A 16,881-nucleotide genomic window follows, 5' to 3' on the forward strand; every position below is an offset into this window, starting at 1 on the left:
GCCTATAATGTTTGCCAGTACTTAGTGCTCCTTTTGATTTTGCTTGTTTCCCTTCTCCTCCATATGCCTCTCTTAAGGTATAATGATAATGAGAAATGTGTTTGACTTGTTTTGAAGTATGTGCACAAGACACAGCTGACCTGTAGAATTCCTTGAGCTAGATATCTGAAATGCCTCTCTACTAATTACAGCACAAGAGCACTTCTAGGAGTGACAGAAATTATTGGAATGTGAATTCCTGTTACCCGAATTCTATTAAGTTGTTAAAATTGTGCATCTCAGTACATGAGATTAAAAAAAAAAAAAAAAAAAAAAAAAAAAAAAAAAAAAAAAAAGAAAGAGAACAGGAAGTCTGTTGAGGCCAACAGATCTGGTTTTCCTTCAACTCCAGAGCTTGGGCAACTCATCACATTAACTCTATTTGTCGTCTTGCAAAAAACCCTTACTATGTTCTTTCATTTTCTGTGAAATGAATAGAATTGTGCCTCTCACAACTTCCAATTCAGAGGGGGAAATTAACAGAGGTGAAATCTGAAGCAAATGAATATGAAAAAAATACTGAAACATCTGCACTTGTTTAGATTTATAGTTGTATTTGTATTGATAAATACTGAGAGTATTTATCTGTACAACTTATAGAAGGTGTAGTATTAGGAATAACGTATATTATGGAAGTACCTATGAAACTACTTGGAAATCTATATTAGCTTCTCACAGTTAACATACAGTACAATAAAACCTTGCAAAATTGGATCAATGCAAAGCAGCAAGTAAGATACAGGTTCATTGGGAATCTGGAGGCATTCACTTAATATCAAATGACAGGTTTGGCATAGAGAGTTTCTTTTCACTATGCTACTCTTAACTGCATTTATACCTTACAGTAAAAACAGCAAACATCCCAAAATTCCAGAATCAAAAGGACCTGAATTGATAATATGCACCATCAGACCCAGACAAACCAAGGAATGTGTATTTGCTGACAGTGAGGTTTTCGGTACATCACTGTGCTTCTGGTCTGTTACTATATTTTCTACCATATAAAACATAAAAATCTTTGTGCTCTATCTAGTGTTAAATATTTGAAAGTTATTGAAAACTAGCTAATATTCCCTTTCTGTTATTAAGCAGTTATTCAGAAATAAGAGCACCTTGCTTTATGCTGGTATGTGTATGTTTGAGAAACTTGAAGTAGTGCCGAGCTATAATTTTATTTTAAACTTAAAAATGCATATTTTATTATTCCAGTCAGAAGATACCTTATGATTTTCACTTCCTTTTATCAACAACCACAATTTTGATGCAACAGAATACAGAAACTATGTCTTGGCCAATTTTTCTTTCTAAGATACAGCTGTACAGTAGGTAAGTACCTTGATAACAGTTTTGGTGGGCATTGGTTCAGTAATGCTATTTCCGTAGGTAATTAAAAAAAAAAAACAAAACCAAAACAAAACAAAGGAAGAAGAAACAAAGGAAATTGTTCAAGTCAGTGTGGTTTGATTTGAATATTCTGTTGGTCCCATACTGACAGGCAGTGCAGATAGCTTAACAGCTTGGAGAGAGTGACAACAGAATGCCTCTGAGATTCCAGGCCACCTTGCCATAAAACGTTACCCAGTGTAAATTTGTTTCTTTGTGATTTAGGTTACTCATTTAAGGCATCTTGTTGAAAAATTTTTCTCAGAATTTTATCTAGCATGAAACAAACCAACAAACAAGTTTATCAACCTCACAGAGATTTTTGCACTTGGAAGTTGGTTTTGGAGCATCTTCAGCGTGAAGTGAGAAGACAGCTTGCTACCATAGGCAGAGGGCAGCTTGAAGAAAGACAAGATTCCTGTTTGGAGACTCCCCAACACAGGTGTATAATCAGGAAAATGAGCAATGGAAGAGTCCAGTACTACATTCCAGTATTGGGCTGGTTTCTGTATTGTTTGCTTGTTTTTTACTTTTTCCCCAGTGTGTGAAAGAACCTAACAAAAAGCTTCTGAGTGCAATTATATTTACAGAGTAAGGCCGTGGTTAGGGTGTGTCTTCATTGTAATTATTGTGTAACATAAATATCCATCCCTGAGAAAGGAGAAGGGGGACAAATCCAACACAGTTGATTTTTAAGTGTATGTATGCTTATATTGTGCAATCCGGTTTTAACTACTTCGACACCTGAGGTGAATTAAGCAGATTTTTTTTCCTTTTTTTAAAGATTTTTCCATTTTTTTATAAAGAATAATGAAGAGGATCCATAAATGGTTGCAAAATATATGAAATATTGAGACAGCAGGAGTCACTAAGTGTAACAGGTTTGTCTGTCCATGAGGTTAGAATAGCCACTTGTGTGGTTGGGTAAATAAAATCTGACTAAAAATTGCAGTGGGAGGCAGCTATTTACTGATTTTTTAAAAAGAGAGGGTGGGAACGGAAGGAGGGGAAGCAACAGAGTTTTTAAAATGTGTGCAACACAAACAAAACTCCGCGTTAGGCATTAGAGGCAAAGTGCTGACATCCAGTGCAGGTAGTCTATGGGGAGCTGGCGGGGCTGATCGTGGGGCTCGAGGCGTCCGAGCGGCTGTAGTCACTGACAGAGCCCGTCCTGGAGCCGCTGCCGCTCCGCCTCTTGAGCATGCTGGGGTGGAAGTTGGCGTGGCGCCGGGCGTGCTTGGTCAGGTGGTCGCTGCGCATGAACCGTTTCTCACACAGCGGGCAGCTGAACTTCTTCTCTCCGGTGTGAGTGCGGTAGTGCCGGGCCAGCTCATCCGAGCGAGCAAACTTCTTGTTACAGCCCTGCCAGTTGCATTCAAAAGGCCGCTCACCTGCAGGGAGCAAACACGGCACGGTTAGAAGGGAGAGCACGGTCTTCCATGGGCTATTTTTTGTATGCAGGGTATAGAATAAATAGTTTGGAAGCAGGGTGAATGCCACTTGGCACTGAGTCGATGGAGGTGTTATCCTCTGCCAGAGTAGGCTGCTGTGGTGTTCCAACCCATTAAAAAATGCTCTCAAAGTAGTCAGACACCTTATTTAATAAATGGGTCTTCAGGGATGCTGGGCTCCTGATCCTTTCATGGATATCTCCTATCTCTTGTGGTCTGTTGAACTTTATGACTTAATCTGTACTGAGCTTTATAGTATATTCACTTATTCCTCCAAGCTGTCCCTATGTGTCTGACCAAGGCATGATGAGGTCTTCTTCTTCAGCTATTTAAAAAGTTATGGTAAAACTGCAAAATGGCAATTTTGAGGCTCTGGATGTGAGGCTCTCCCCGTGTATTCTCCACAGCTATGCCTGTGTTTTCTGCATTTGCTACAAAGTACTGCAGTTTCCCTTGTTCACTGCCTTCTGTCTTACTCAAAAGTGAGGCAGGGAGTGCTCTATTCTAGCGGGGGACAGGTGTCACCTTGAAGGTACCGGCCTTTTTTGAATAGCTAACATAAACCTCATGAGCTGTGGCACTTAAGCTTGGAGCAATGAGCAGTGAGCTCACAGCAGGACCAATCTGGTGACCTGGTGCAGTTCTGAACAGATCTCAGCCATGGGACAGAGGCCTGGTGCTGTTTTAGGGCCACGCACTGTGGTAGATGTGCAGCCTAGGAAGCTCTGCAGAGGCTGCAGGCAGAAGTAGCATTGCTGTTGGGTAGATGGGTATCTGGAATCTATTTCCAGCTTCATCACTGATATGCTGCATAGCTTGGGCACCTCATATTATCTGCTTCCATCTTTAGTTTCTCCTTTTCATAAAAATGAAAATGTTGAATCCTGAAATTTGCTGTCTACTACTTCTGCTTATTGGTTTGGTTATTGTCACTGAGTCTGAACATCATACATTCTTTAATTGTTATTAATTGAGAACATCTTACTCTTTTGTGAATACCTAAATATATAGAGTTAGCATTTTTGGTAGTTGTAATTTTAGTAACTTTCTACTTGCACTAATCCTAATGTTTCTAATTCTGAATAGCCCTGTTCAACAGAGCTACATAAATAAAAGTTCTCTCCACAGTACACTGAATAGGAAATAAAGAAAGAAATTAGCCTCCTGGAGAAATTCAATACACCTTAATTAAAACTGTCTGAGATAAAAATTGACCCAGCAAATCTTCAATCTAAGCAGCCAATAATCTGCTTAAAATTCACAGATTTGGCAATAACATTTATCTCTAGAATCTGCTCAGGAAACTCCTCCTCAGAAAAATAGTTTAATAGGTTCCTTTTCTCTCTGTTCATGAGGCCTCCAAGATACTTCAGCCAAATCTCAAACAGTGTCTCAAAGAACAGACAAACAAGTCTTTTTAAAATAGGATTTTGTTCAAGAATCTGGAGAAAGCAAGTGTCCCTGATGTTTCCTTGATTATTTAAGAGAAAGACCAAGGCTCGCTAAAACCAACTGTTCTTAAGCACATTTGGTGGATTTCATTATACCTACAGCCACAATGCATAATGCAGTGGTTGCCTCTGTGCAGTACACACAGATATTCTCATATGGAGAACTGGGACCACCCCGCCTAGGGACTGTAAAAGGCACCAAAGATGAACAGAACTGTGGCTTCCCCTGACATGGAGCCTAAAAAATTCAGGGTTACACAAATGAATTTAAGAATAAAACCACAACCAACTGGATTTAAAGGATATAGTCTTGTTGCATAAAATAACCCAAGCAAATCCATTCAGTGCCCTCCTTAGCCTTATTCTGCCTGCAAACTGTCAGGGACTGAACTCTCCACCAGCTGCTAGAAATAGTAAACAAATGTATTCTGGCTGTTTGTCATATATCCAGTTGTGCTCTTAGATATGTTTCTGCCTGTGGTGGGACATGCCTGGGGTGTGACAGCCCTTTTGTGTGACCACATTCACTGGTCTTGTCCCTATGTTTTGGTCATAGTACAGATATACATCCAAGAGGACTTTAGAACCTTTGGGAAGAAGGGCAGTGAGGCATGGTCTTGGGGGTAGATCTGGCCTGCAGAATCAGAGTTCCTCATCCCTGAGCTATAGCATCCGTTTTTGCTAAGACAATGGTCTTTGGAGGTTTCTATTGCCTGAGTTAAGGTCTCTGTTTATTTTCATTACAAATGTTATCAGCAAATGTTCTCCACTTGAAGAACTGTCCCATGAAATGAGTGCTTTCAGACAAGGGAGGCAAAAGTTTTCATGCAATGTTTTGCATCTACTGTTGACACCACTATGAAGCACAGGAAAAATGGTACCTTCTATTCCAATCAGTTTAATGGCACCAGCTGCTCCTGTCCATGATTCTAGCATTTGGGAGCCAGCAGTAGGCACAACATTCCAGTTCCTAAAGAGAGAGGTGGTTCTGAAGCAGGATTGTGTAAGCTCAGTGTTAACTAGGTGATGAAGGTATTGCACAACTTATGTCCCCTTCTCCTCAGTGTACATCAGGTCTGGATGAGAACATTCAGGTTCCCACTCATCTGTCTGATTTGATGTCAGTGGTGGTGAGGATTTGGGCGCTGAGCCAAAAAATGTGGTATTTCTTTCACTATATTTCTACCATTCCTGTACTTCTCCTTCCTAGGGACTATTTTCCCCCTCAGTCCTCTCTAGTCTTGATTTTATATCTTCTTGGTCCTTGGTTTTAAGTTTCTTGGCCAAGTGATTTTCCACTGACAGCTGGCATCACTCTAGTAGTGGTAACAGTTCTCTAGAGTACTTCCCAGCTTTGTTGAGGTTTAGCAATTCCTCTTCAAAGAAAAACTGCATTGTGAGGAAATGCTGGATGCCTTGTGTGAAGATATGAGAGTCATTATTATTGGTCATAAAAAATTAGTACACAGTCTGGAACAAAGTTGCTGGGGGGTATTAATTAAGGCAAGACCCAGCTGCTGCTCCAAAACCACACATGGAAATTCACAGTCTGTCATCATTCTCATCTCTCAAGCAGAAGGGATGTGGTTTTCTGTGCAGGTAAGTTATATAAATGTCCTTTTACCAGCAGTAAAGCAATCAACAGAATGAGAGATTATATGAATTGATTGCCTAATTTCATTAGGGGACATGCAGCCATAATACAACGTTCCTGCATAAGCAATAACCCATGGACATGTTGTACTCAACAGAGAGATTTCACCATTAAAATGGCTGTAACGCAACACAATAAGGATTCTTTCAGCTCCATTTCAGGCAGTGTCAAAGCCAGAATTTTACCTTTATACACTGAGTGAAGAATTTGATCTTATAGATAATTGTAGAAGTGTTTTCAAGTACCTTAGATATGGCAGGAAACACATCAAGCATGAGAGTCAATGCTGTGCCTTGGCAGCAGCAGTATCTTTGTGCATTATGAGCCTTACCAACAGGTCTCCCAGAGCCCTACATTTCTAAAAGATAAAGATGCTTGAAAATAAATTAATCAAAATGCAACTCTGCCTTCTTTATCTTTGGAGAGGCAGGCAAGAGATGCCTTTAAAAGATAAGGAATACTGTAATTTTTTAATTTATATTTTAAATAGGTTTGGATATCCATATTCCAAATCTTACTAAATGGTAACCTATCTAGCTCCTTTGCCAGGGCACATGACATCTAAGTTGTGTTTAGGTTACACAAACTGATGGAAAAACATCACATTGGAGAATTAGATTCAGCTGATCTCAACTGAAAATTACACAAGCAAGAACATTTTTGGCTTTTTCCTGAACTTCATCCAGTAAGAAAAAAATGCAGGTAGTGTAAAGCCACATTAAGAAACTTGCAGTGCTCACCAAGTGAAAGTACGTGAGCTCTGCAGGTGCATGGAGTTCTGAATTCCTGTCAGGGGCACAGGCCTTGCCGCTCATTGTCTGGCAGAGCAGCCTGCCAAAGGAAACCCAGAGTTGCCTGGGCTATAGAAACAGCATGAAAAAAATGCACCTCTATCCTCTCTTGCTGGAAAGGATTCGGAAGTAACTAGAGCCAGCCTGTTCTTATGATATTACATAAAGGTCCTTTGTATTACTCTGTATTTTCAATCATTATATACTGAGACAACTGTATGTAGTTATGGGAAACAAAAACTAAATAGATGGTGGCATCAGATCTAATGTCTACTGAGCTTGATTTGTACAATCCTTTTAGTGTACACATAGTTTTAAGGATCCTTTTCCTATATAGTGAGCCTCCTGTACAGACCCTGGAGTAACCTCCTTCCTGCTTCACCAATTCATCTGTCTGATATCCAGCATCTGAATATCAGTTAAAAAAAAGATAGCAAGTACTGAATAGGCCTATGCATACTTTAAAAATAACCTACTAATGACTGAAATGCCCAAACAGATTGAGACTATTGTGAACCTAACCATTTTCCAACTTAAAATGCAAAGATTAGGCAATTGTATGTGAAGAATTTGAAGTTTCCTATCTGCTGCCAGATTAGAGTATTGTTAAGTCAAACCACATACTCGGGGCTATTTTTTTCAATTTAACTCATGTAATAGCTCTGCACATTATGTTAGCATCTTCAAGCACGTGTCAAGGCCATGCAGTAACAAAGAAATTTGTATCCTGGGAATTCCATGAGTGTCTGCAAAACCAGAAACAGTAAACCAGAAACAATTTTCTGTGATCTTTCATCTGTTCTGCTGCTTCCCAGAACAGGGTTGAATGTTGTTATAAAAACAGACTAGAAGCCTGAACATGCTGCTGGATGCTATTCTTATATTTCTACATTTTCATATACATAATTAAGAGTATATTTGGAAACACAGATCAGCAGGCTGGGTGGGGAGGATGAGGGGCAGACAGTTAAATAGAGATGTGACTGAAGAGGCCTTCCTCCAGGAGAGGAAATGCTATCTTGGGAAAAACATTCAGCCAAGCAGACTATGTTCCTTGAGACTGGGCTGTTACTTGGAAAAAAAAACCAACAAAAACCCCCCAAAAAACAAGGAAAGGTCATCCTTCATTAGTACTGATATGTATTGATGACTGTTTTAATTTCTGATATTCTCTTGTTTATAAAAAAGTCCTTTTGCTTGGTCAAATAACAAAGCCATAATCTCAGTGCAAGAGAGAATAAGGCTTTGATGTTAGGTGAATGGTGGTTTCTTTATAAAGTATTTTAAAAGGGATTAAAAATTTCCAAAGCCTCAGAATTTCAAATTCCTATAAGATGGAACCACTTAGTTTTAAATTAATGATTTTAGGGGTGATATTTCATAACCAAATAAGCCAAATGCAATCGGGTTTTTTTACATCTGCTTTTTGTGTCTGTCCAACAGCTTTGGAGTATCTTGGCCACCTTCACACACATCTAACAGAGGTAGCAAATTCAGCAATATTAAGCTTCACTAGTTCCAGGGAAATTAGGATGTTTTAGTAATGTTCTCAGTGAAAAGAAAAGTTATAGGGTGAATTAGACTGTCACTAGACACTGGAAACCCAGTGTGGGAGTGTGATATGAATGGCCAAATCCAAGAAAAACTCCAGTTAGAGTTCCCATGTCACTGGACACTGGCACATAACAGTCCCCATGCCCCTAGGACACACAGGAACAGCAGCTAGGTTGCATTAGGACCTGCAGACAGAAGCATGCAAAGTCCTGCTAATTCCATTATCTGTCATGTGACCTTTTTTTAGGAACTGGAGTTCTCAGAATTCCAGCAGGCACAAACCCAGGCATCTACAAAGTTCATTCACTTTAAAGTGTGCACGTCTTTATTTTGACCTTAACAAATCCAGTCGTTACATTCATAAATTATTGGATCTTATGTTTCCTGTGTGCATAGGAAGCTACTATTGAGCAAGAGTGCAACAGCTACCATAACATCCATGATTGAAATCCTTGGTTTATTTTCTGTTCTTCAACATTTTCGTTGAGTTATTTAGACATGAATGTTTCTTGAAAGGGTAATTTCCAAGTGGCAAGTTTATATTTGAAGTCCCTGTGTGTTACCATTTGCTGTGCAAGTGTTTGTATTACTCCATCTGGGAGCACAGATTACACCCTGTGATTTATCTGTTACAGCCACAGTAACTAGAACAACTTAATAACAAATGACGAGCACACAGAGTCAGATATTATTATGGTAACAGCTACAATGCCAGAGAAATGTAAGTAGTGAAAAATTCCTACCCTAGCCTTAACTACAGGCAGGTCTGTCTGAGAACCAAAATAGCTCATTTGGTGTGTTCCATGCAGATATCTGGTCCTCTTAAAAAAATTAACACTCATTTTCACCAAAATGGAAACAATTTTTTTTAAAGCAGATTGCATTCTATCAGTTATATCTCAGCTTTTATTTCAAACTTATTCAATAATGTCTTAAAAACACCATTTATAATAATTTTAACTACTTAACTGTATTTTTATCAGCCACATTTGTTTCTCTTTTGTCAAAGAAGAATCATTCAAACCTATTCCATCTTTATTTTTTCCCCAGGATCCTCCATCACATAATCTTTCTATTGTCTAAAATACGCATTCCATCATATTTACTGAATCTCTTTACAAGCAGGGGTGCCCAAGCTGAACTGCTCCAAGTATCTATAGCTTAGCATATTTTAAATATCTGTGGTTTTTTATCCTGTATTTTTGCACAGTGAATTAAGAATCTGAAATTTGAACCTGCTAGCTTTAACGAGTCATTTTCTGCCTGCCATTTTAACTCCTGATGAGGAGTTAAAATCCTGACTCTTGACTCCTGTTTAGTTCTTGCTTCATCTCTACTACACACCACTGTGTGTACAGCAAATTAAGTTCTGTGTTCCACTCCCAGCTGAAACCTAGTTCCAGACTATTTCACACAAACTGCAAGTAGTTAAAGTTATGTTTCAAGATCTGGAAAATAAATATTACAGCAAATTTGCTTTAAAATGAGATGTCCAAAAATCTAATAAAAAGAAATATTGCTATATCCTTTGCTAAGGTTTTGAATAGAAAAGAGAAATAAAGGCAAGAACTATGCAGATAATTTTTTCCCTGCTCATTTGAAAAATTTAAAAAACCCATTGAATTGCAGAATTTTGCAAACAAAGAAACCCATAGTAATTTTATTTTTAGTTGACCAAAAAGTTTTACTTATTTTAGTATGGATTTTGTAACATTATTTAAATTCCTTTAGCTTTGGGGACAGTTTTCAAGACAGTGAGGATGTTAATCTGAAATGAATTAATAAAACACACTAACACACAACTTTTCTGAAACAAAAAATGTCAGTTTAAACAATTTTCTGACTAACTGTCTGTGAAAAACTGCTCACCAAAAAATGTAGTTCCTGTAGTTCTTGCTAGTAAAGAAATACAAAATTTCTAATATCCTTCATTAACATTTCTTGGCAGCTTTCTATCCATGAAGACATTTTTATTAAGTGACGCACTGGAGAACTGATCTTCGAAGGGAACAATTTCATTTATGCTTTCTGCTTCCACTAAATTCCCTGTGTTTATAAGCACAAGGGAATTCCAAAGACAGACAAGGGTAATGACCATGAAAGTTTATCCTACACTTCACAGAGAAATCTTGGAATAGATTTTAGATCTATGCTGAAAATGTGCCTGAGAATATGCCCTGTGGCATTACAGTATGACCCAGAAAGCCTTGGGTGATTCCCTACAGCATGTTAAGTACAAGAAACATTTTCCGGAGTTACGCTGAGCTGCTTTCACTTCCTTCTACTTTTGTCCTTTGGAGTCATTTTGCAAACTCATGGTAAAGTGATGCAGCCTTCAAAACACTGTGTCTGTTTTGAATTCTCCTTTCAAAGAGCACAAAGATGCACTAACGTGCCATGCACTGTCACGACAAAGAAACAACCAACCCAAAGCTCATGCTTGAAAGACCAAGCATATTTTCCAAACATGTATTTTTATGATCATCTCTGCACTGATACAATATGATCCCATAGATAAGTACTGGATTTTGTTTGGTTTTCTTCTCTCTAGCTATGTTCATACTGTTGTTCCTCTCTGCTAGAGAGTACTCCAAAACACAGGTAATCCTGCTGGGCAATTGAGAAATTCAATTCTTTCCCATCAACTGAAGATCATAAAAAAGCCATTAAGATCCCTTCAGGATTTCCAATTTGAAATTCACATCTGTAGACCTGAGCAATGAGATGCTACTTGTTTTACTGTATCCTTATACTAAGACACATAATGCCAATATTTGGCTTTCTCCTGTGCAGTTTGTCACTTCCTGGTTTCAGAAAGAGTTCATGCTCTATCTCCTCCTTATACAACCCCTCCCTGTCTTGTGTGTTCCTTTCTCTTTTGAAACTACAAAAAATCAGCTGCACTAGGCCAGGGCTTTGTGAAGCTCTGAAATCAGTTATACAGACTACATCAAAACACAGCTGGGGTGTGTAGGGGTGTGTTAAATATGTTAAAGAGCTTTTCTCTTGAAACACAACCAGAAACAAAATCACTAAGGTGAGTTCAGCATTTAAAATTCCTTCCTTTTATTATGGGGCCTAGGTATATGGACACAAATTATGAAATCATCTTCTCTAGAAGCAACTGGAGTCTTAAAAGCTATTTCAGCAAAGAAGCTGAATTAGCTGAATAACGCATTGAACCAACAGCACTTCCATAACTTTCTGAATAATTAATTAACCTGGTCATCCACTCATCACTTAGGTATGAATGTGTGCATCTGATGACTTGATTTGATGCATCAGAAGAATCCAGTGGAATAGAAAAGCCAGCAGAAAGGCAACTCTGAAAGTGAAGGCTGAGAAAGGGAGTGTGAGGGAACAGAGAAATGTAATGTCTAAAACACCCCTATGGCTTAGGGATTCCTCATCACTTTTTTAAGCAAGGGTCACAAGTCATCTGCAATTGCTACCAAATGATGGGAGTTCATTTAGGAAAAGTTGATGAGGGCATCTTTGGTTTTGCTCCCCTCTCAGCTTCCCGTCACAAACTGCTAGGAGCCACAACAAAGAAGGAAAGAATCAATGTTCTTTCTTGTTGGTATCTAAAGCACTGAAATTTAACAAAACAGCTCCAAATCCTTAGCAAGGTGTTTCTGGGGCACTTAGGGTTGATCATATACAAATGTAGTAACAGCAGGTCCTCTCAGATGTAAACTTGCTCATTGATACTCTGGGTGTTCTGGTTAGACATGTTAGGTAAGGAGGAGATGCACACATGTGTCTTCTCTTCACAGGAGTATGAAGGATGGTCCCCACATCTACAAGGCAGGTAGCTCTCTTTTCATGGCTAGAAAAAACTTTGTGGCAGCAACTGCATTACTGCTGTATCTTCCAGGAGGCCTTGTCAAAGTCTACATAAATATTATCTCTCTTGACCCTTTTCTGTTGTATTTGCTGTAGTTTTGCTATGTGACTGTACTGACAGCATGGACACTTAAAATGCACTACCAGTAGAGAAATAACTGTTGGTCAGTAAAGCTGTGAGCAATCAAAACTCTAGCCATCTCCTAAAAGGAGAATCCATTACACAAAAAAATGGTAATTTACACAATTGTATGAGATGGTGTTGACAATGCATACAATTTCAAAAATAAGGTGTTAATCTCCTTATAGTCCTATATGGATTTATCATTGTTACCTAATGCTCTTTGTGGATTCTGTTTTAACTCTGAAGTGTAAAGTTCACTATTTCACTCTTTCTTAAAGGTTTGGACACATGACCAAAACAGAGACTTCTCATCTACAAAAAAGGGAGACATCTGAGCCATCAGGACAGCCATGAGGGTGGAAACTTACCCAACTAGCAGGGACAACTTCCATATCTAGGTAAGTGCAGACTGGAATGCACCCTGCCTGCCCCACAGGAATAACTCCTATTGATCGTGCTTCCATTAAGTGCAATACCTTTGTTTACATGGACTTTGGCCACATCCAATTATAAAAGCAGCATTTTTTTACCTTCTTGCTGGAATATATGGGTAAATAAACTTCTTATACTGAATACCAATGACAAGCCTAACTTAAAAAATGAAAGGCAACAGCCTCAGTGACAGAGAGTTTATGTTCTAAAATAATGCAAACTAAATGCTGGGCTTTCTATCAAAGTGAAGTACCAGCAATCGCTGCATATAATTTCTGTTCACTAAGCCTAAAACTCTTACTGTGTCTCCTTATCTCTGAGGCATTAAGTCCTAGACGAGTGCTCAGTAAAACAGCTGAAATCCACTAATTTAAAAGAGCAGCAACTTCCACTTGATTTTCTCTCTCCTGTGGTTTGTTCCAAGAATGGAGATCAATAGCTGACCCTTTGACTTTGCATTTAAATGCCAGATAATTAAATTGTGTTATGCTGAAAAGATGAAGTGATGAATTCTGGGGAGAGGAAGATGAAGATGTATCTTAGCTTTGTGTCATTTGCAAACCACACTGAAGTATAACACTCAGCAAAGAAGTGAATTCTGAACTTTAGTATAGCAGCCCTTTAATCACTGTATTTTTCTATTTTTTTTCACTCAGCTCTATGAATGTAATAAAGAAGGGCGATTATTTAAATATCTATTGTGATTAGAAAATAAAAAACCATCTGTAAAAGAGCCTCAAAATACATCTAGGTATTACTGAATGACAAAAAAACTAAATTATGGTGAATTTTTTTTTTCCTTTTCCATTGGTCAATTAAACTTTTAAATAAATATACTTGAAAAGAATACTGAAAATCCAAAAAATCTATGTGCTAATCAGCAAATCTGACCTATTGCATCACCCCAGCAAAGGAATTTCAGCCTAGAGTTCTTGCCTTGAGCCAAAAATTTGTTGTTTAAGGGACTTTCTTCATTCCTTTCATACAAAAATTATGGCTTCAGCATAGGTCAGAAAAGTCTGGCCTCTTAAAAAAGACTAATATTGATGAAGATATGTGGGATTTTGTTATTTTTCTGTCTTGTTGATGAGTCAATTCAAACCTTTTAAAGTGACAAGGGACTAGAGAGGAGGGCTCTCCAAATGCACGTAATAATTAAGCACTGTTTTTATTGAACGAGTCCAGTTAAAAGTTGAAAGTAATAATGTGGCCCTTGATGAATACATATGCTGGGCTGAGGCCTTGTTCAGTCACCTGAGGTCTCATGTTACTCCTGTTGCAGCACACTAGCAATGCTGATTTGTTATCTGCTACAAGCTTTTCAGCTGCACTACTCACCCTATGTTAGAGCAAACAAGGTGATTAATGACAATATTATGCAGACAGCAACTGAAGCCAAGAAAACAAACTCTCCAGACTTGATTCTTTTTTCTCCAGGAGGGAAAAATGTCTTTCTGATAGTGGAAACAACAGATCCAAATGTATCTACAGGGAAGGCGCAGTTAAGGTACCAACAGAAGCACAAGGTTTCCATTATAGACTCCTGTCTGGATCCTTCCTGTGCTACCTCAGAATTGCTCAGTCTGTTACCCAGCCCACTCTGCAAACCCAGAACAGTTCCAGATCAGACATGTGACTGTTAGCAGCTTCATGGGATCTCTGGAGTATGACACTCCTCGGCATCCCATCTTTCTTCAGGCCACTCTTTATAGTGGACAAAAATACTACAGTCTCACTATAGGACACGTGCACCTCTCCTTCCAATCTGGGAATTTCTCTTTGTGAAGCCCAGGATTATGTGCCAACAGAGTTCTCAAGCCATTCATTCTCAGTGGTGTGGTCATTGCATACAGAAATTATATATGTAGCAGAATTAACCAATAGGTACTCATAGGTCTAATGGCAGGAACCAAAAATGGCACACAGTGACTTCTTAATGTCATAACTTTTTTCACGAGATTCTTTTGCAAATGTATCTCCATGGATAAAAACTTGAAACTGAAGATGCTCATGTTGCAAGAATGTTTGAAATCAAACTGAAACATCATAAACCATCCCTGTCTGTACAATGACCATAGGAATGACCTCTGCAGTGGTTTAGACTGCTTTCAATGACAGTATACCACACAAATTTTTAGTTGTGGTGGCTTTCAAAAAAATTTGCATGGTAATGTTCTTGATCTCTGGTTAGACAATGGAAATGTTTTAAGTGGGAGAGCAATTAAATAGGTAATGACCAATTATATTAATCTGGTGTGAACTGTGGGTGAATTCATGCTGAAATTGGGAAACTTTGGCTCCATGAGCTCTGCCCAGCAGTTGCATGAATAGCTGCAAAGAAGGGATCATATGACTTCATGAATCAGTCTTTTCTCTGTTGACATATCAATGACTTTTTTATTATTCTATTCTACTAAAAACAGGATAATGCTTGTAAAAGCAAAGCTTATCAAATTAATGAAAAGCTGTCCTGCTATGCAAAATAACAGACTAAAGGATTATTCATCTAATCTGAGACCTGCACTTTATTTATCTGAGTTCTGGAAGACGTTGAATGTCATTTGCCTCCAACTGAAGTGCACATACTTTGGCATGGATAGACCTTGCGGGTAAGTTATGACATTTCATGTGCACAGCAGCTCCCAGGATTTGGGGACAGGATGAGATTTCATTTTGCTAGAAGCCAAGCAAACATAACTTAGTGAAGTTGTCTTTGGCTGTAATTGTGAAATGTCTCCTTGTGAACTTTTGAACTGTTCAATCAACAACATCACAGTAACACAGCATGCCTGAAACATGGGGCTTCAGCATTTACGAACCCAGCTAAAGCTGTAAAGCTAAGTGAAAAATCTGATGCCGAGAGTTTATTGCAACTATGTGGGAGAGAGATGGAGTGGGATTTCCTGTTATTTTATTCTCATTCTGGGTGGATTGTTTGCCAGAGAGCAAGGTGGTGTTGAAGTAGTTTATGAGCAGCATCTGACAATGGCCATATTGAGCATCCAACTTCAGGGAACAGGCAGCTCTGGAAAGTAGTTTTATGGGTTGATAATCAAACACAAAATCTGTTGCTTGACACAAGGCAGCTACCATTCAAGGTATGCATAAAAGTATTGCATACACACCAAAATCTTCTGCCCAGATTGTTAAACCACCTTCTCTGTTTAAAGCTTCAGATTTTTTGGATACAATAAAGGAATTAGATTCTATTGTAACAGTTGTAATGTTCTAAACTGCCCATTTTTAAAACAGGTAGACTTTTTAGAAAAGACAATTTGCAATTCAACATTCAATTCTTGCAAGTCTAATTTACATGTTCTATTTTGTAAATACCTTCCCTGTTTATTTTGCATCTCCTTGTAGCCCCTTCAACCACAGCTGTATGAAAAGGAAAAAAGTGCACAAGTTACTTGCTCCTTTCCAGTTTCAGCTTTTTTCAGTCTTTTCTATGTGTCCCTACAAATGTTTTAAGCACATACCCATGCAGGCCTCATTCTCATACCAAATCAGAAAATAAGTAAGAGAAGGTTTTCAACACTTCTCTCATTAACACCCAGGGTGTGACACAGCCTAAGTGCAGCTCAGCTGCTGTGAGCACCCCGCCCTCCCACCTGTTTGATGTTGGTTTTGAGGACAGCGGGTGTAGGGTCTGAGGGAGTCAGCCCCACCAGCTGTCCCTGACGTGTGAGGTCAAGGCGTAGGAGAGAGGCCATGGCCAGGGCTGGAATTGAATGAATGGAGTATTTTCTGGATTCTGGAGGATCCAAGTCATGAGCCAATTATCTGAATACGACTCTGGATGTGGGACATAACTGAAAAGCTGAGATCTTACGTAGAACATGGACATATTTCAAAGACAGCTTTGTCAAGAGCATCTTGAGATATATAACATACCTCTCAAAAACAGAGAGGTGTTTTCAAAAAACTATTTTACCACGGACTCACAGAGAGAGCACTCTGTGAAGTGTTAAAACTTTGTTAAACCCAGTTACATGTCACTGCAGAATATGGTTTATACATATGAATCATGCCAGAAGGGCTGCCCAGCAACCACCATTTTCTCTGAAAGTATTTAAAAACTTTATTCATATGTAAACCATTTCACCTTGTGAGAGATCAGTGATTCTTTAGCAGAGATTCTTAGTTCTATGGGTCC

General features: G+C 38.7%; 1 protein-coding gene across 1 annotated transcript in view; it reads right to left on the reverse strand.

Annotated features, from left to right (window-relative positions):
- Positions 1-351: 351 nt before the first annotated feature.
- Positions 352-16,881, reverse strand: part of KLF13 (KLF transcription factor 13) — a 29,929-nt gene continuing 13,399 nt past the window's right edge. The window contains exon 2 of the mRNA XM_053988561.1: positions 352-2,813. Within this exon, the coding sequence (XP_053844536.1) occupies positions 2,521-2,813 (293 nt within the window). The 3' untranslated portion in view covers positions 352-2,520. The remainder of the gene's footprint in view (positions 2,814-16,881) is intronic.

The sequence above is a fragment of the Vidua macroura genome, chromosome 12, assembly GCF_024509145.1.
Source record: "Vidua macroura isolate BioBank_ID:100142 chromosome 12, ASM2450914v1, whole genome shotgun sequence".
NCBI classification, from domain to species: Eukaryota; Metazoa; Chordata; class Aves; order Passeriformes; family Viduidae; genus Vidua; species Vidua macroura.